At 41.8% G+C, this 19,942-nt stretch overlaps 3 protein-coding genes across 3 annotated transcripts; 2 read left to right on the plus strand and 1 right to left on the minus strand.

Moving 5' to 3' along the window:
- Positions 1-1,282: 1,282 nt before the first annotated feature.
- wbp2 (WW domain binding protein 2) lies at positions 1,283-7,178 on the plus strand. Its single transcript, XM_062378954.1, has 8 exons — positions 1,283-1,513; positions 3,094-3,202; positions 3,643-3,778; positions 3,895-3,987; positions 4,085-4,231; positions 4,325-4,447; positions 5,251-5,327; positions 5,861-7,178. Exons 1-8 carry the CDS (start codon positions 1,455-1,457, stop codon positions 5,906-5,908), a joined length of 792 nt encoding a protein of 263 aa, XP_062234938.1. The 5' UTR covers positions 1,283-1,454; the 3' UTR covers positions 5,909-7,178.
- trim65 (tripartite motif containing 65) lies at positions 7,126-14,091 on the minus strand. Its single transcript, XM_062378945.1, has 8 exons — positions 14,022-14,091; positions 12,471-12,921; positions 12,260-12,355; positions 11,286-11,516; positions 10,754-10,922; positions 10,561-10,650; positions 10,116-10,333; positions 7,126-9,022 (listed from the first exon to the last, which is right to left on the minus strand). The coding sequence occupies exons 2-8, from the start codon at positions 12,900-12,902 to the stop codon at positions 8,714-8,716; spliced, it is 1,545 nt and encodes a 514-aa protein (XP_062234929.1). The 5' UTR covers positions 12,903-12,921; positions 14,022-14,091; the 3' UTR covers positions 7,126-8,713.
- Positions 14,092-14,808: 717 nt separating this feature from the next.
- On the plus strand, positions 14,809-18,707 carry mrpl38 (mitochondrial ribosomal protein L38). The gene is made up of 9 exons (XM_062378914.1): positions 14,809-14,924; positions 15,689-15,877; positions 15,985-16,116; positions 16,207-16,409; positions 16,519-16,591; positions 16,677-16,722; positions 17,223-17,381; positions 18,198-18,334; positions 18,477-18,707. Exons 1-9 carry the CDS (start codon positions 14,840-14,842, stop codon positions 18,611-18,613), a joined length of 1,161 nt encoding a protein of 386 aa, XP_062234898.1. The 5' UTR covers positions 14,809-14,839; the 3' UTR covers positions 18,614-18,707.
- The last annotated feature ends 1,235 nt before the right edge of the window (positions 18,708-19,942 follow it).

Here is a 19,942-nt window from a genome sequence, read left to right on the forward strand (position 1 = left end):
AATTCTGAGAGTCCATATTTAATTTCTCTCATCAAGACTTTTCACCACATTAAAAACCAGATGTTAAAACTTAAAAACAAGTGTTTAAATATTTTATGGCATGTTGTAGTCTACATAAGTTTACAGAATTTAACATACACAGAATTTATATTGCTTCAGCTTGTTAATGAAAACAAATGGTTTTTCTTCCTCCATTCAGTTCCAAAACCTTAAAATGCATATTTAAAAAAGCTGCAAAACATGGAATGATGGAGGCCGAACAGAAAAGTTGTTCCTGTTGTATTGTAAGATACAAAAATATCTTAACAATCAACCAGCAAACACTTACAGTTTTGCATTCAGGGTGTATTTCTTGTTAAAATGTACAATAAAGTTGCACAAAACAAAACAAATAATATAGCTTAAACATTTTATCACTTTTTTACAAAAAGCCTGAAATACTGATACAAATATTTATTGTCCTGTCTTATTGAAGACATAAAGAAGCACTTTTCCTCTGCACTATTTACAATCAGGAGTCACAGTCAGCTACTGGCACAGTGTTACAGCGGTATGGGCTTGCTTGCTAGCTAGTAGATCGGAATGGACATAAAGACCAAAATAGTCAGTGTTGAATACCTAATTGTGGACAACACATTGTCGAGAGCCAAGTCAGACGTTTTGGAAACATTTGGTATTACCAAACAGTCTGAGAACAACATTAATGTCATGTCAATATCAATTTTATTTATATAGCACATTTAAGAACAACTTGGTTGACAAAATGCTGGGTGCCCTTTGCTAACTCACGTGGCGGCGTTCTGAGGGACAGCTGGCAGGTCGGGGGTGAGTTGGGCGCCACCTAGTGTCTAAACTGAGAAGCGCAATACAGTGGGCCATAGTCCATGACATTACATTACATTATATTACATTAACTTTCATTTAGGTGACGCTTTATCCCAATTGACTTACAATAAGAGCATTCAACCCCGAGGCTACAAACCCAGAACAACAAGAATCAAGAAAGTACAATTTCTTCAAAACTAAAGAAAAACTACAAAGTGCTATAAGTTAGTGCCGTTTAAGTGCTACTTAATTGTTAGTTCCAAAAATTGTTAATAAACAAATAAATGGATGCGGCGGCCCGCAGTTGTCCCGCGGGCCGTAATTTGGACACCCCTGGCAGTCTGAGGGGAGAAAGTGACGTCAGTTGTATTATGATTAGAGGAAGGCCCTCCTCCAGTGACAGACCAGTCCGCCTGCCAGTCAGGATTGGCGGAGTGGTAGACTGCTTCTGGATGACAGCGCGGAGGGCGTGTCCCAAAGCGAGGTAGCGAAACGAATGTTGAGAGCCACAGGCCCCGGAGGAGGCATCGCACAGACCTGGACATACGGTTCATCACGCAGGAAACTCGAGCCCGTCGCTTTCAGTCCTCTGTCACGTCTGTGGAGCGCGAGGAGGGAGGGCCGACGACATGAGCCTGAACCAGAACCAGTCGGAGTCCGGCGGAGTCATCATCAACAACAGTGAGAGGTAACGCTAGCTGCGACTGTGACGTGCTAGCTAGCGGCTAACGGTTCACCACAGCCCGACAGGTTCCCCATGGAGCACGTCACAGCAAAGTCGACATGTCTCTCTACTCGTCGATAGATGCTTTATAATCATGGCAGCTTTTTCCAATACACACAGCACGATCTCCCAGTTGGCACAAGACACCCGGTTCACCACAGTCTAGTGCCTTTATTGCTTGTCACGTACAAGTCCAACCAACGAGGGCGATATCGTAAAAGAAGATATTAAATGTACATGAAGTGGGGCAACATGCAATGTGACGTCTGTCCAGTCGGAACCGGGCGTGGGAATCAAACATGGCCTTCCACCTGTTATATCACCAGGTTTCACATAATTGCACAAACGTCTACGTGATTTAAACTTCGTAGTGGATTTAAGGTGTCGGTGCATTATGTTATTTAATCAAGAGAATGTGTGAGTATTTATTGCTGCGTTGCTTAACGTCTCACCACCTGCTCACAGGCCTCTTCTGTTGTGTTTGGTTCATTAACATTTATTTGCCTATAGTATTTTTTCTATTTTTCTATTACATTTTTGTTCCCAATTTTTTATATCTTCTATATTTGAAATTGGTAGCAAAAAGTTCTGAAACTGTTATAAATACAAAGTGAAGTTAACTATTTAAATAATATATTCATTAGCTATGAATAATCATTAAATTCTTATCTGTACAACCCATACTCACAAATCACATTTGGCCTCCTAGGGCTTAACAAGGTGCAATATCCTCTGCTATAAAAAGCAGAAGATAAATAAAAACATAGAAACCTCATCTTGCTCCCAGGATAGACAGAAGTGCAATAAATGTCTCCTACAAAAATGATAATATAGCACCAACACCATATCAAATGTGCAATTTTAACATTAAAGAAGGAAGGGTAAATAAGATGAGTCTTGTGATGCGAGTACAAATGAAACGTAGATAAATATCGGATATCCATTCAATAAACACACAACCATGTAAGAACAATACCAATATATAAACAAATCTGATGTCAGGTGATGATACATAAAATGATTTCAAAACAAGCAGGTCGGAGAAGAGTGCAAACATAGAATTCAAATGTCTGAGAGTCAGGACATAATATCAATAATTGTGTATAACAGTGGATGCTAGCACTAGCAGGTCCCAGCTATGATCAGACCAGCAGCAGTTCATGCTTTTACAGGACCAGAGTCACATGATATTTTAAAGTGTCCGATTGTTCCAGAACATACTCTTGAGCAAAAGTAAACCTATTGCAGCTGACCCAGAACCAGTAGTAAGCTCTGTCACTGGACAGCGTGTAAACCTAATCCTTCTACTGTTTACTGACAGTAAGTGACGGGCCATGTTTAGTGACGGGAAAGTTGATCACAGTTGATCTCATTAAGGTAGAATTAGAAATCAAACAAAGACCCAATCTAAGTACATGTCATTTTTGTACACTGAAATTGTAATGAAATAGAAATACTATATTTTATCGTACCTCTTTGGAGGGAAAAAGATTCCCTGATCAAATTGTTCTGTCCTGTGAATTCGTGTCCATTTCTGTCCTCAGCCTGTTGATGAACTATGACAACGTGGAGCTGGTTTTCTGTGACGCGGACAGGCTGCCCGAAGCCTTCAGAAAGAGCAAGAAGGGCAGCATCTACCTAACCCCATACAGGGTGAGAGAGCCAGATGTCTTATTCTGTGTTTAATCAGGTTGCGCACAGACAAAATGAGTCGAGCCAAAGTGCTTCACAAACATGGCAAAGGAAAAAACAATGAGGAAAGTGAAGATAGTGCAGGGAGAAGATGCAATAGAAGACACATGAGGTACAAGCTAATAAGATAAAAAGAAAGACTAGAGATTAGATTTACAATTGTAAATAAGGGGATTGGATACTATTCCTGAGCAACAGAGAAAGCTTGGTCCTCTTTGGTTTTTAGACGAGAAGGGGGGAAGACTTGGGGCAAGAGCAACAACCAAATAGACTGGAATTCAAACAGATTCTCCTAGATGGAGGTAACAATCTGCAGAATTTTAGGTAGGGGGAAGTTGAGGCTGCGTTTTTGAGCTCATGTGAACGTTGAGATAATGTTATTTTCCACCGTTTCCCCTCAGGTGATCTTTGTGGCTAAAGGCCGTGATGCTCTGCAGTCTTTCATGATGCCCTTCTACCTAATGAAGGGCTGCGAGGTCAAGCAACCTGTACTGGGAGCCAATTACATTAAGGGCACTGTCAACTCAGAGCCTGGAGGTAGGCATACGAGTTGTGTAATCTACGTTACAGTGGTGTATTAACACACCCTACTATCTGACTGTCTGACTTGTTGACTACACATTAAGTGTATTGTATTATTATTTCACTTACAGGTGGCTGGGAGGGAAGTGCTACTTTCAAGTTTGTCTTTGCTGCTGGAGGAGCAATAGAGTTTGGCCAGTACATGCTGCAGGTGGCAGCTCAGGGTACGATGACAACAAACACTAATTGAGCATAAACGTCTGAGGTATTCTCTCCTCTTGTATCTTCACCTGACGTCTCCTCATGTCACGTGTTTCTCAGCATCCAGAGGTCAGCCAGTGACTTCTGACTTCGGCGGATGCCCCTACATGGCCAACGGGGCCTACGCCTGCCCTCCTCCCCCCGCTAACGGGATGTACCCGTCTGCCCCTCCACCTGGTTACTCCTACCCCAACCCTCCTCCTCCAGGTAGAAGCTGTGATTAATGCATTCCCTAAGAGCGATCTCCATGTCTTCACAGTCCCCCCTGCTAATTCTCATTTCTGTGTTGGTGCTGCTCAGGTGGATTCTACCCCAGCCCTCCAGCGTTTGATGCGTCCGCCGGCTACATACCTCCACCTCCGTATTCTGCTCCTCTGGGCCAGCAGCCGCCTCACGACCCAGACCTTCCCTCCTCAGCAGCAGGTGAGAAGCTCTGACTGATCTGAACTGGTCGGCTCCAGCTCACTTGAGTTGCCACTGCACTGGTCACACTGAATCAGAATGAATTTTTGTTTACTATAGGTAATTTAGAAGAGTTTGAACTCTGGGCTTAATTATTCATTTGTAAATTCTTGCAATGATTACATTTTTGCAAATATTACATATTGTATAGCTTTTGAGATGTATAATAAAAAGTGTATATATATTTCTATAGCACCTTTTTAAAACCAGAGTTTCAAGGTGCTTAATAAAATGTAAAGGCAAAATTAGCAATCGTAGAAAGGCCAGATCATACTCAGCAATGCAAAATAACAAAAAAGATACAATTTCAGTTTAGGTGACAGTTATGCATTAATTCACCTGTAATTAGTAATTCACCTTCAACATTCATAATTTTTTTTGTGATGCTGTGACAATTTGAAGATATTGTGATATGAGTTGATGATTTAATTCCTTTAGAATAGAAAAATATGGAATTGGTCATGAGAGCTATCAATATTTGCCATAGCAGTGGAAGACAGTGGATAGTGCTATAGATGTCACAGAGATATCAACTAAACAAACTGAGCAAACCAGTGAAGGAGTGGTTGAAAACCCCAGAAAAAGCTCAATCTGTTTTTGTCTGCACTCCTCTTTCCCTCTGTCTTACTGCACCCATGGCATTTCAGGCTTGATTATGGTATACTATGTTTAATTAAAACCATCTCTCTCTCTCTCTCTCTCTCTCTCTCTCTCTCTCTCTCTCTCTCTCTCTCTCTCTCTCTCTCTCTCTCTCTCTCTCTCAGCGGAGGCTAAAGCAGCAGAGGCAGCAGCGAGCGCTGGCAGTGCCACGCTGCCTCCCACACATGTGTACCTGCCACATGTAAGTTGTTCTCTATCGCTCATGACTGATTTATCCACCAGTTCTAATACATAATGGCCCGAGGCTGCTTTTTTTAAACAAAAGTCAAATAGGAGCAAATAAGTATTGTTTATCTTTTAATCAGAGGCTGTTGGTTGTTGACAAGGGCATTTGAAAAGTCAAGTCCATTTGAAGGACTATAAATTTCAAGGGTATTTTCTTAGATGCTGCATACTATTTCATTTGCTCGAAAAAAATGTCTTTTTTAAAGTTTTTTTCATTTGTTCCCCATTAAGATTTCAGCCAAGCAGCAAACATGTTGTCACAAATAGCAACAGTTTTATTTGCTGTGTCAGGATTCAGGAGTAACATCCTTCAGAGTTTTTGGTCTATGAAAGCGTTGTAGAATTCGTCAGCCGGAGGATGTTACTTACTATAGCATTGTTAGCCTTGATAACTTTGAGCTGCTGCTGCACCCTCAAGTATGTTACGACTCTTGCGCCGAAAAAACAATCCGCCCAATGGCTTCTTTGTTTTTTCCCTTCTCTCCGTAGGACAAGCCTCCTCCCTACTCCCCCCCAGAGGACAAGAAGAACCAGTAGACCTGCTTAATCTCAACCATCACCCTGTTTCTCATTTCTCCTTCTCCATCACTTTGGTTCCCCTTCTATTAACTTGGCATCAAAAAGGCTGAAGTAAACATTTTTAACCTCCTCTCTCTCCTCCCTCTCGTCTTCAGAGTCTCCTTCCAATTCATCGTCTTTGGTCTTTCCCGTTTCTCATTCCATTGCTTTTCTCACCTCAGCCTAAACCTTTCACATTCCTTAATAATTTAGATTTATTCATGAGCTTCTCTCTTCTCAGAAGCACTTTACTTGATGGAGATTGGGACAAGTATTAGTAGCACTCCGAGGGGAACCAGTAGAAGTTTGTTCAGGCCAAAGACGGTCTGGATTTTGGGACTTTTTCAATGTAGTTGAGAAGCACTTTGTGACCTGACCTGCTATTTTAGCATTTATTGCCTTGTAACTGTCACAAGACTCATGCCGCCACTCTAAACTCTGGATTCAGCTCATTTTTAATCTTCTCTGACTGTTTATTGTACTGAACTGAACCGAATGACGTTTCATTGCTAACCTACCCAGAGTCAAGCTGAATGCAGTCTTTTATTTTTCTATCATTTGTGTGTACAGGCTTTTAATATTTAGACTTAAAAGTGAGATATTTTTCTCAAGAACACTAACGTAGAGGAAAAACTAGTGTTTGTAAAGCCAGCGGCTCGCAGGGCGGCCTGGTCCACTTTGATGTGTTTTAGTGGATGAGAGTAGCCACACAGATTAGAGCAGTGAAGATCTGATCCTGGATTAGAGCGGAGAGTAAGGGCGGCCAGGACCGGGAGGGACAAACCGCTAGAAGGGATTATCTCTTACGTGCAAGAGCAGAGCAGTCACCCAGTGAGGAACCACTTCCTGTTTCGTCAGACCCACCACCAACCTGCTTCACCTGTCATTCGTCTAACATGCCTTTTTACCATCCTAACAGGGCCATTAGAGGATGTTTATTCTTTCTGTGGTTGTGAAACATTAGATGATCTCTGAGCGTCGACTCTTCCTTCCTCTGTGGTCATTAATCTATAAACTATCTGTGGCACATCCGTGGCTGATTATTTGCACTTTCAGAATGCTATGCATCGGGCTCCTGTTCGCTCTGCCATGGCTGTGTGTAAAAACTATAATAAACCTCTGTATTTATTTCAAACTAATTTATTGAATAATTCATGTGAAATGGCTCAAATAAGAAAAAGCATGACCTTAACTGATGAATGTGTGCATTGGATTGCATTTTATTAAATGGATCTTGATTCATGTGAAACACAGCTGTCATTGTCTTTGTTGCGATCACACGCTGATGGTAGTCCACTTTAGTGCACGGGAAAATTTAACATGTTCCAGATTCAGCAGGACTTGTGTTTAAATGTCATTCGGCCATATCGGCCCTGCAATGTTTTTTTTCCTCCTCCTCCTCAGTAGTCCCAATCTGCACCTTCGCCAACTAGTGCAAATCCACAGTAGTTTCTCAAGTATGGTGCAAGACGTCCTGAGCCTCGAGTACGTTTGAGTCCAAAAGTCCCAGCTAGGATTTCAATGTGGTCACGATAAAAAAGAAGAAGGAAAAAAAAAGGACAGCAGATTTCATCACCACTCAATCAGCATCACAGGTTTCACACAGTTCAGGCAGGGCAATTAGTTTGTGCATTAATGATCAGATCCCAACATTATGAGGCTTTACATTTACAGTAAAGATGTACAGTTCTATGCATTTTGGTTTCTCTTACAGCACATGAGATTTAACAGGAAAATTAAATGAAGCAGGATTTCTGTAGCGTTATTGTGCTTTATGCACTGACTCCATTATTATATAAACTGTCTCAAATCTTTACGTTTATTGAAGTCTGCCAAGAGATGAAACATTAAGGAAGAAAAAAAGTATCTGAGAATTTAGAGAGGAAAACCAATCTGAGATTACAGGAATAAAGCTGTAATTTTAGGCTATGTGTGATTTTAGAGAAGGTATATCGGAAGAGCTGACTCGCCTGCATTAAAATGAGCAATATGAAGCATCTTGTTAAGTTATACTTTAGTATAGATTTCACAAATAACAAAATACTTGCTCGACAGGAGTTTGAAAAGATTGTGCAAGAAATTTAGCCTATTACAAAGAAAGCATTGCACAGACTTGGAGGAAGTTGCCTTTTTTGTGGAGGAGAAATTAGAAATTTGGTCCCAGGTGGGATTTGGAATTCTTATTTTTTTAAATATGACTATATCCTTGTAAAATGGTGCCTTTCTTCTCAATTACATCTTTATTAATGTTTCAAAATAAAATGAAGTACCAGGAAAACTGCCAGATTTTCAGGCAGCTTGGATGATGCTTCTCATTGCATTACAAAAACGGCCTTTTCTTTTTCTAACACTTGTTTTGCAGCGCTGATTTTTTGTATGCGTGCAGTGTGAATGTGTGTTTCCCAACTCCAGTAATAAATTCCCTTGTTCAAAATGAAACTCCAGTGATCTGAATCACTGAGTGAAGGAGATGCTTCTTCTCTTCCTGAGAGTAGACGTCTATCTAAACCTGGAACTTATTGACTACATGCTATGAAGAAAAAAACAGAGAATGAAGTAGTGCCGTCGTTAGACCAAAACCCTGTGGGTCTTTAGAGTTTGGGTGAGATAGCCCCTCACAGTCGCTTCTGCTAAAAAACAAGGTATAAAGGCAGTCACTGTGAAAAGACAAAAAAAACTCCTTAATGGTTAACTGTGATCTTCTCTGTTGAGTCCGATAGTGGCCATGTTTGATAGTGCTTCTTATCACCGAGCTCCCGTCTTCACGTCTCCATACATGTACCCTCATGTGGAGCACAGGGTGATGCTGACCCCCTCTCCTATCCAGCAGGCGGGGTACAGCTCCTTGGTGAAGGCATAGTGGAAGGCGTGCAGCCTGGTCTGACCGTCCCCGTAGTAGGTGAGCGTTCCTGCCTCGTAGTCCAGCAGCATGCCGATGCGCCTGTGCTGCGAGTGGCCCACCAGGATCTCCTTCCGGCTATTGTGCCAGGCGCTGAGCTGATGCTCGTCCAGCTGCAGGCTCCAGGACAGTTCGTTCATACCCACCATGCACCGCTTGCCTTTCTCCTTCCTGGGGATGGCCTCGTACGTCACCTGATGAGAGACAGGGGGGAGGACGAGATGGAGTTGTGAGCAGGGTGGCTGAGCAACTTCCTACCACTTCATCACTTATGTCACTGGGGGTCGATCAATGTGGATTTTTGGATGCTATCGAAATTGGGGATTAAAAGAATGTATGCCCAACAATTCGAAAACAAAAATTTGCAATAATTCCCAAGATGTCTTTAGTTAAGAAAATATATATTTAGGCTAAAGAACCCATTATATTCTTAATTTCAGGATCAGGGGCCAATCTAGGAATGTCTTTTCACTTTCTTTAAGATTGTGAGATAAGGCATTTTTAACGCTTTTGATTTCTCAGAGATCTTGATGTTTAGTGAGTGAAATTTGGTGCAGATACAAATAAAAATCTGGATCTAGTGAATAAAAATGTGGTTTCAAAAGGGGACTTAATTGGAGGAAGCATGTGCTCTACTGAGTCATTCTAGTTGGTACAATTATTTCTGCAGGGAGCAAGAATGTCCGAATTTTCAAGACATCCCACATTTCTCAGAATAGTGAACAATAACAACCAATTTTTGTCAGAGGATTATCACAATAATACACAATTGTACCTCAATAATAAAACTGATTGATCAACCGGAAGCACTAGTCTGTAGTTTTTCTATCCTCTACAGAGTTGTATTCGGGTCAGAATATCTAAAGAAAAATTGGCGTGTTGTTCAGTTAATGTGTCCGATTTTGGTCCGATTCAAGTCAAACAATAGCAACTTCTGGATATATTTGCAATACTTGCAAACCAGACAATGTTATCATCTGCTTCAGCTGCACTTTGGTGCTACGTTGCTAAATGAATATGGTCAAATGGGAAACACTAAAGCATTGTCATTTTGAGGATATTAGAACTGAGCACAAAACCACCCCTCCGCCCCAGTCCAGCCTCACAGAGCTGTTCGCATGTCAGGACTCTCAGCTGTGTTTAAATTGCTGCAAAATGTTAGTAAGTGAATGTTATTATCAGCTACTGTGTAAATTCATTTTCCTGAGCTTCAGTTCCAGTATTAATGATACGTTCTCAAAACAGTTCACAAACAATACAATGAGTCGCTACAGAATATGTTTTTACCCCGAGGTAGGCCCAGGGCTTGGACACCTCCAGCTCCCAGTAGTGCTGCCCGTGGGTGAAGCCCTGAAAGCAGAGCACCTGCCAGGTGTAATCAAAGCGGGACTCGTGAACCGGCACGGGCCGGGGCCCAGACGTCAGGTGCTCTGCCCTCTGGTTCTCCTGAGACAGAAACAGGTGCCCGTTGGCCGTGCGGGGGTCAAAGGTCAGAGAGCATCGGTCTGTAATGACAAAGAAGTACAGACTGAGATATAACAAAATCCAAAGATACTTCTTTTCCAACCTCCTATCTCAGGAGGACAGAAACCGGGACACAGTGTGACCTTGGCTGTCCTTATTTTTAACTACTAACTAAATCCAATCCCAGAAACTTGTTTCACTGCCCAACTTCTGCAAATGATTTGTAAAAGGGTAAACAGTTTGAACAAAATCATCAGATAAGGCTTACAAGCGTTGAGGCCCTCTTGCCCACCAGGGTGGCACGGAGCAGCTGGACTGGGAACCACAGCTCCGACAGGCCTCTTATCCTGAGGAGAACCTGGCGACCAGTGAAGAGAATGAGAACACAAGATCTAAAACTGATAAATAAACTGCTGGTAAATCAAACTATCTTCCTCCCTCATTCGAGAAAGGTCGTTTACCATCTTTGTCCTGAGCCACTGCTGTGCCCACTGCTTTGTCCAGGTCCTCAGACACCAGCTTGGAGACGCGGGACAGGATGTCGGTGACGCAGTTTAATCGATCTTGAAGGTTGGGTGTTACATCTGTGGGGATGACCTTAAAACGTGGAACTTCTATAAGCATGGATTCCTGTGGAGAGATACAGAGAACATTTCAAGGAGCAGCGTGACATACTGTTTTTGTTTGCTCTAGCTGTGTCATATCAAAGCCTTTATTTGCTTCATCACTATCCACAAATCTGTTATACCTACAGCAACAATATCCAAGACACATTATAACATCAGATCCATCAATATCTACATTTTCTCTATCTTCATTTTGGTATTTTAAAATATTGGCTGCACTGATAACACACACATCCGGTCGTCCTATAAGTGACTCCGGACTTTCTCAACATTTTGGCACACATGAACAACTCTGGAGGCTCTCACTCTGACATTTGGGTTCACACATGCACAGTCTTTGCAGAAGTACAAAGTGAGCGGCTCAAACCTTGATGAGCTCCGTATCGGTGAGGTTGTTTACAGCTGCTATCTGGTCCTGGCTCTCTTTGAGTCTGTGGGAATGCTCCTCCAGTTCAGCCAACCGCGCCTCCGCCTCGGTGATGGTGGCCTCTCTCTGCTCATCGATAAAGAGCTCTGTGGCCTCCTGCTTCTCAGCCAGGATTTTCATCAGGGTGGAGAACTTGACATTGGCCCAGGCCGAGGTCTGTTCAAGAGTCTCCTGTTAGAGTGGAAACACAAAATCACACATCTGCAATGTTAAATTCAGGAACATGTTCTGAATATTTTATTTTATCTAACTACAACTGATACATCAGAGCTGGTTTTGGAGCTGCAGCTTTGTCAGCTAATACCAGAACATTTGTTGCAAGTTCACTACAACTTATGTGTGCATGCAGGGAGAATAATCAATGGCCTGATTTCCATTGAAGTTGGCTTTAACACTGAGGCCACTGCAGGGAGTGTTCTGTTACTGACAGTAAATACCGCTTGAAAAACAGTCTGGATTTTCAACTTCATCTGAAGCTAGCATCATATAAAACTAAGAGGTGCAAATCGTTCCAAGGAAATCACAACTTATATTTGATGCAAACACTGAATAAGAAGAGTTTGAAGATGGTACATACAAAAAACCTCCTAAATGCTGGTGGAACCATAAACAAAGATGATACAAGTGGGGAAACCAGAGAATACACTTTTCGAGGAAGCTAAACTCTTAATGCCTGGTTTGGTTTCATGCTATTTTTATCCAAATTCTTTAAACATTTCTCGTCTCTGTGTTGGTTTAACGGCTGGTCTGTGAAGGACAAAACTGTGCTAATCATATTGCTAAGGTTTGGCCCGAGATCGTTGTAATCCAGCAAAAAGCAACTTAGCGCTGACCATGTGTGATTGGATCTCAGGACGGATGTTACTACCAGGTCAGAACAGGGTCATAAAGACAGGCTTATATGTGGAGCTGACCTTTGCTTGATCGATGTTCTCAGTCAAGTCCTTTATACAGTTCTGTGTCTCTTCGATGAGTTTCCCCACCTCCTTATTCTTCATCTCAAGCAGCATCTGTAAAGAAAACATCAGACTCATGAACAGCCTTTAAATAGTTACGATCAGTTTTACAACTGGACTGTCTCTTCATTTCACTCTAAGCCCACGTGTTGCCATTGTGTTACTATACCTCTTGATTTTCCCTTTCCGCCTCCAACAAGACCTTCTCATGGGCCGCACATTCTGCGATACCACACTCGCAGCACACAGACATTTTATCCTGCCTGCAATAATAAACCAGAGGCTTTTTATGGCGATCACACAGCTGCATAGCTCTGACCCCTTCGTGTCCCCTCATGGGTGACTCCCTGCAGGACGGGCCGCCACTGTTCGCAGCCTCAGTCAGGACCGACAGGGACACATTGCGCTTGAGGATGGGCCTGGTGTTAAACTCCTGGCTGCAGAGGGGGCACTGAGGTCCGAGGTTGGCCTTGCCTTTGGTGTCCCAGTGGGTGGTTATGCACGTCTTACAGAAGGTGTGTCCGCAGGGGATGGTCACAGGGAATCGGAAACGCTCCAGGCATATGGCACAGTTTAGGTTCAAGTTCGGGGACTCCATCATCAAAGAAGATCTGAGACGTCTGTGAGAAAAAAGGAAAAATAAAGAAGCTGGACATGGTGTGATATTGCAACTCTCTACTTTCTGGCCTTCCCCGTCAGCTCCTCTATAAACTTCAACTGGTCCAGAACGCAGCTGCCCGGATCATCAGTAGAACACCACACCCCAGGCCACTACACTGGCTACCTGTCCAAAACTGCAACGAATATTAGATTTCTCAGATTTACCTACTCACTGCTCTTCCTGCTCACCTTACCTCTCTTGGGTCTGCAGCCTTCAGCTGTACAGCCCCTCGTCTCTGACACTTTCTCCCACAAGTCACCTGTGACATCTTGCCTCAGAACCCACCTCGATTATGCTCTCTGACTATGCCCTAAATGGGCCTTCTTTTTTGACAAAGCTTTTGGGACACATCAGGGAGCACATCTTGATATTTCGCTGTTTTGATTGTTTCATATCTGCAAGGTGTCCTTGAAAGGTACCCGTTACTAAAATGCATTATTTGTGTTACGATCGTTATTAAAATTATAATAAAGAATTACGTGAACACATCAGTATATCATGTCCTGCAACTTGCCTCTGATTAGATAAGATAGTATTCTATTAGTACTACAATGGGGAAATTTGTTGTGTTTATATATATATATATAAACTGTGAGCTTATACACTGTAAAGGATTGCATATGAGATTAGTATTATCATAATAAATACTATTATTATTATTAATAAATCATTTTATTATTGAGCATTAAGGTGTAAGTGCCATACTTTTAAGCTTATATGTAGTAATTTTTCATGAAAAAAAGGCAAAGAAAAGGAAGAAAGATACAATTTGCTGTATTTTTTTGTTCGAATAACAAAGCATTAATACAAAGCTCTGGCTAAATGTAGCGTTAGCTCCCCCACATGAAGTTGGGTGGAGGCAGAAGCTAACGTTAGCCTGGAGTCAGGTCAGCTCACGTTAGCTCGGTCTCTGAGGGACAAACACTGGTTCACGTTTCACGACCGGTCTCGTTATTACCGAGTGAATTAACGCACAGTTTCACTAACGACACAGACACACAACACACACACACAAAACACACAAACAGACACGAAACACACACAGTGTTGTTCCCTTACCACGTCAAAGCTTCATTGGCGCAGAGCATCTGAATGAGAATAATGAAAACCGTCAGATGAAGCTTCCCTGATGACGACACACGCAAAAACATGGCGCATTCACGTACAGTGGGGGAAAACCGAAAGCGCACACAGGAACCATTAAACCACGTTATACCACATAATAACTTGAAAACACCGATGTTGCCCGGTTGTTTCAACAAATGAATTCAGTTTGATATTTACTGATGTCACGTGAAGTAAACAAGCGAATGAAACGCGTTATAACCATACAAGGTGCACGTCTACTCTCTTTACATATATTTATTCTTTTTTTTTGTTATTTATATTTAATCTAATTTGACTTCTTTCCTCTCATTTCCAGGTCCTGTTTGGTTTTTCAAGGTTTAATTTTTTTTTAAACGAAAATGAAATATATCAAATATGTTAAGAGTAATCTTTTAATGGTCCTCAATAAAAATGTCACACAATTATTTATATTTGTTATTTTACATTCTTAATCTTATTAATTCCTGTGTTACAGCAGCATTGTACCTATATCAAGCACTTAGATTCACGAACACACAAAACACACTGTACAAAATATAAAATAATAACAACAAAATATAAGGAATAAACCTCAATGCTAAAATAAAAACCAAATGTGTGGTGTGTGTGACAAATATGATTTCACTGGTGAAAGTTCAAATATAATTTTAATACTTTTTAAGGTAATTGTTTATTAGTGCCAGTCAGCATCGTAATAACCAATCAAAGTGAATGGACTCGTTTGACTCTCATCACCCACCGTACATTCTGGAAAAAACCCTCAGTCCAAGATGGCGCTGCGCACAGTTTGCTCCACTGCTTTAAGGACCGGGACAGATTTAGGGGTCAATAATGCCAGGACGTTTGTCACAACAGGTATTGTAACAATATTTGACTCAGTTACACTGCGTTTAACTTCAGGGAGTTTTCACCCGGGCTTCAGTTTTGGATTAGAAGTGTGTGTATGTCATTTTTGCTAGCGTTACATGCGGCCATATCCTGCAGAGAGGCTTGTCACCAAACCCCATATAAATATGTAAACATTTAACATGTTTATTATATTTAACTGCTGTTTCTCAGGAATAAGATAAGAGAGGCATCTTGGATATCATTGCTCGTCTCATATATATATTATCGTTGACATTAGAGCTAATGTTTAGTTTTTGGTTCCCCCGTTTTGTGAAGAGGAAGAGCTAAATGTTATAGTTTAAATAAACAAGTCCCCCTTAATGTTACTGTGTAAACACTTCCCCACAACAGTAGTAATGCCTGGACCAGACGCATTTGTATACAGTTACAGGCACACACACACACACACATACACACACACAGACACACATATACCTATAAGTAAATACATAAAATGTATTTCAAAGCCAAGCAGAAAATGAAATGTACGTTACATTAAAAAGATACAAACGTGTCAAATAGAAATAGATATAAGAATGATGAAGTGAATAAGCCAAGCTGCAAAACTGTAAATATACCAATTCATCTGACAAAAGAACCCACTGTCACTGTAACTGCGTGTAGATGAACTAAACATATACATTTAAACTTGAATTCAAATCTGTAAAACGGTGGTAATGCCCAGGTGTGACAAATGGGTTTTTACATGTTAACTGTTCCCCACATGACAGCATTCCTTTGCAAACGGATATCTCCACTTGGTCCGAGGCCACATGACAATATCGACATTGAAAACCTAGAGTCGACGGAGAAGTATCGCAGCTACACTCGCTACCTGAAGCAAGCTGAGGAGGCAAAGAACAAATCTGTCTGGTGGAAGACTTACAAGGGCTACGTTGAAAAAGCCGATCCTGATCACGGTGAGAAATCGAGGAGGAATCTGTAGCCTGTCACTCCTCAGGGGTGTTAATTTGTGGCAGTTCGAACCTCTTCATCTTCACAGTGTCAAGGTGTTTTCTGGTTGCAGGTGCAGAACTAGTGGACATTGGTCTTCCGTTCTATCGACCCCGCAGGATCAAAGAAGTGAAGGAGCGAAGGCAGGTGATCAAGGACAACAAGAAGAATGCTGAGCTGGAGAGGGCTTCACGTCTGCGCACTTGTAAGCTCACATGCATTCTCATGAATTATGTTTTTAATTAGTAAGTAAATAAATTGGTTAACTTTTCTCTATTATGTTTGCCCACCGCAGTTAAGATCCCTCTGGATCGAGTGCAGGAGACCTGGGAGAAGACCAGTGGTCCATTTCAGATAAAGAGACTTGCAGAACACTACGGTGTCTTCAGAGATCTCTTCCCCATGGCCTATTTTCTACCTCAAGTGTCGCTCAACATCTCCTATAGCCAGGAGGACAGCACCAAAGTGCATTATGGGAATCGGCTGACACCAATTGAAGTACGTTAGAGGACTGAAACTTAAGCAGTGTTAAACTAAACCAATCTCTTTCCACACAAGCATTTTTGCTCATTATCAATTTTAATCCCTGTCTCTTTTTCCCGTCTAGGCAGCATCTGCGCCTCAGATCAGCTTTGATGCGGAGGAAGGTTCCCTGTGGACCCTTCTGCTTACATGTCCAGGTCAGGCTGGTTTAGATGAGTATTTACTGCCTCATGGATTATCAGCATTTACTGATTGTGTTAAATTATCTTTATACTTTTTTAGATGAGCATCTTCTTGATAATGAGGCAGAATACGTCCATTGGCTAGTGTAAGTATTTACTAACATATTTTCCAATGCATTGGTGGATGGTTCACTGTTTGGGTCAACTTTCTTAAAATTAGGCCTTTCATTTTGAAGCAAAATTTTTGCATCCCACCTATAGTGGTATTCCAACATGTCACTTCACAGATCTTTCTATGGCTGGGTTGGGGTTGTGACTCTCCTTTTGTATGTCATGCTGCATAGACTGAATATAAAGTTGGATGATGCAGCTCTACTTCCTCCCATTGCACAAAAATTAAGACAAAATATCTTGGATATGGGTGCTGCCATCTTGTACTTTTTTTCCTTTCTTTTTATGAAATAATGTGAAGAAACAAGTAAGCAGAGAAACAAAAGTGTCACATTGGGCTCACATACAGATGGCTATAACATGAAGCCGTTACAATGATAATAAGTACTTTTCTTTGGTGGGCAATTTGGGGTTCCATGATAAATGCGGTGATATTTAAAAAGTTTGTGTTGTGGGCTTGCTTGTGTGTGTATAGGGGGAACATACCAGGCGGAGCAGTGCAGGCTGGAGAGGAGTTGTGCCACTACCTGCCCCCGTTCCCTTCCAGTGGAACAGGCTTCCACCGCTACATTTACATCCTCTTCAAGCAGGAGGGGCCAGTCAACTTCAGCGAGGACGCCAGGACGTCGCCATGGTGAGAAGTTTGCTCAGCACACAGAGAGGAAGATGGTATCCTTAGTAATTTTGTGTTTGAAATAAGATCATCTGTATATATTTGGGTTTCACTTTCATGTCTGTGTATATTTACGATTTGAGACATGAACTCTGGAGAATGTCCACACAATTGGGTTCCAGAGTTGCGTTTCACATATATAGAACACAGCATTAGACTGTTTAGGTCATATGCATTCACAACAACAGGAAAATCTCTGGAGCGTTTATGCAAGAGATAGCATCTGAGTAGGCTAGAGTAAGTCACGCTGCGGTATCACATGTATTTGTTAACAGCACACTAATACTGGTGTTGGACTTAATCACCAAAAGCTCTTGAATCTCCATGTCTGTCCAAGTTGACATCTTCGGCATCGTGAACGTTCATGACTCCTCTTTTTCACCCCGAGACATTTGAAGTAGCTTTGCGTTAGTTGCGTGTTTGAAGCATCGTTTACACACCCACTGTCTGGTGGAATATTATCCTGCTATATTCTCTTATTGGCTCGCTTGGACATTCGCCAGGGTTTTTCTCAGGCACCTGGCGGGAAAAAACAAACGGATCTGGATAAAGTCAGGAGATTATTTGGGGTTTAGTGCATGTCTGACAGCAGTTGAAGGGGAATTCTCTAGCTTACCTTTGTCGTAAGGTTAATAATAAATTAATAAAGCTGCAGGCAATCTTTTTTTTTTTATCACCATGGGACTCTGTAACAGACATTATTTAGTAGACATTATACCAGGTGTGAGTTCATGTCTGCTGTAGAAACAATCATTATGTGTTGCCTCTCCTTGCCAGCTATTCTCTGGTGGATCGAACATTCAAGACGGTGGATTTCTACAGAAAGCATCAGGACAGTATGACGCCTGCAGGGCTGGCCTTCTTCCAGTGCCAGTGGGATGAATCTGTCACCAACACCTTCCACAACACGCTCAGTGAGTCAAGCTAATGCACGCAGTCACACGCACACTGAGTGCTGGGTCATGGCAGATATACGCTTCTTTGCTCGTCCCCAGAATTTGTAGTAAAAAATAACTTATGAGTCTATTGATAATGACGTCTTGTCGCTCCCTGCAGACATGAAGGAGCCAGTGTTCGAGTTCATCCGGCCTCCAGTGTACCACCCTCCACAGGTCAAATTCCCTCATGGGCAGCCGCTGCGCTACTTGGACCGATACAGAGATGGAAAGGAGCAAACCTATGGAATATACTGATGATGACAACCCATCCGCAAGATATTTCCTTTCAAATGTGAAATTATGTTTGGAATATTTATGTAAAATAATAATAAAGCATTTTTCAACTGTCGTGAGGTTTTAGGATTTTCTCTGTCAAGAACGTTGTGTGTCTGGTCCTGTTCAATACAAATCAATACAGTGATGGGCAGCGTGGTGTCGCCTTAGTGTCTGCTTTTTATCTGGTACTCCTCCAACAGTCAAAAGACATGCACTCTGTGACCGTTGATGTGAATAGTTTGTTGTTTTGTTTCATTGTCAGCTGGAATTGGCTCTAGCTCCCCTGTGACCCTCATTGATGGATGGACATTTCCAGAAATGATCTAACATATGTATTGCAGCACTCCTGGATAAAAGTAATAAAACTGACATGTAGGATTCTTGGTATACATGCAACTGAAACAGATTGATTATTGAGCTGTGGTCGCCGAGCTTTGGCCTCCAGTCTTTAGACTGCTGTAAGCTTTGCAAACCACCAGATGTCACTACTTGTTGAGTCTAAAGACACAAAGCTTCAATTTGACTGTTTATCATTACTGATCAGTATATGGAGGTTGCTGAACTCACAAAAACTCCAGCAGAGCCTTGTACTCCCTCAACCTGAGCAGGTCTAATTAATGCAAACACCAGTGTGACTGTGCAGGGCTATCGAACAACATCTCAAATACTGTACTGCTTCTTATTTTATAGGTTGATCACATATGTAGCCATGCCAAGTGGTAAGGCGAAAGCGATAGCAATGCCAGTCTGTTGGTAAGTCACTCCAGACTGAAATACCCAGACGGTGATTTGAGCAGTTGTGATCCAAGTTTGTACCAACATTGATGAATCCCTATGAATTGGATTTTCCCCTTGTCCTTTCTGGCCCCATCATGAGGTTAAGAGTGAAATCTCAGATAATTGGGATGGACTGCCATGAAGTCAAGTTCAAGATGAACTTTATTGTCCCACAAAGTGGAAACATTTTCTTAGGCGCTTCACACATGCTGCAGCCATAAAAATACACACACACAAATCCCCATTACACAACAGACATCATAGAAATCACCCTGTGAAGATCTTTTTAATATATGACATGGTACCTGACCATATAGCATGTATACATATATAAAGATTTGAATGAATACTGTCTGAAAGCAAGCAGGAAAATTAAATATCTTCCTCCAGGGCCAATTCTGACTTTATCTGCCACTATCTGCATCGAGGAACTCAGACCCTCCTATCAGAGGCTAGAAGCACATTCTCTGTATGCAGAATATGAGATGTCTCATAAACAATCTTATTGGCTTATCCTTGACTAGCCTGTTC

This window comes from Platichthys flesus, chromosome 20 (assembly GCF_949316205.1).
Source record: "Platichthys flesus chromosome 20, fPlaFle2.1, whole genome shotgun sequence".
In the NCBI taxonomy this organism is placed as follows: domain Eukaryota; kingdom Metazoa; phylum Chordata; class Actinopteri; order Pleuronectiformes; family Pleuronectidae; genus Platichthys; species Platichthys flesus.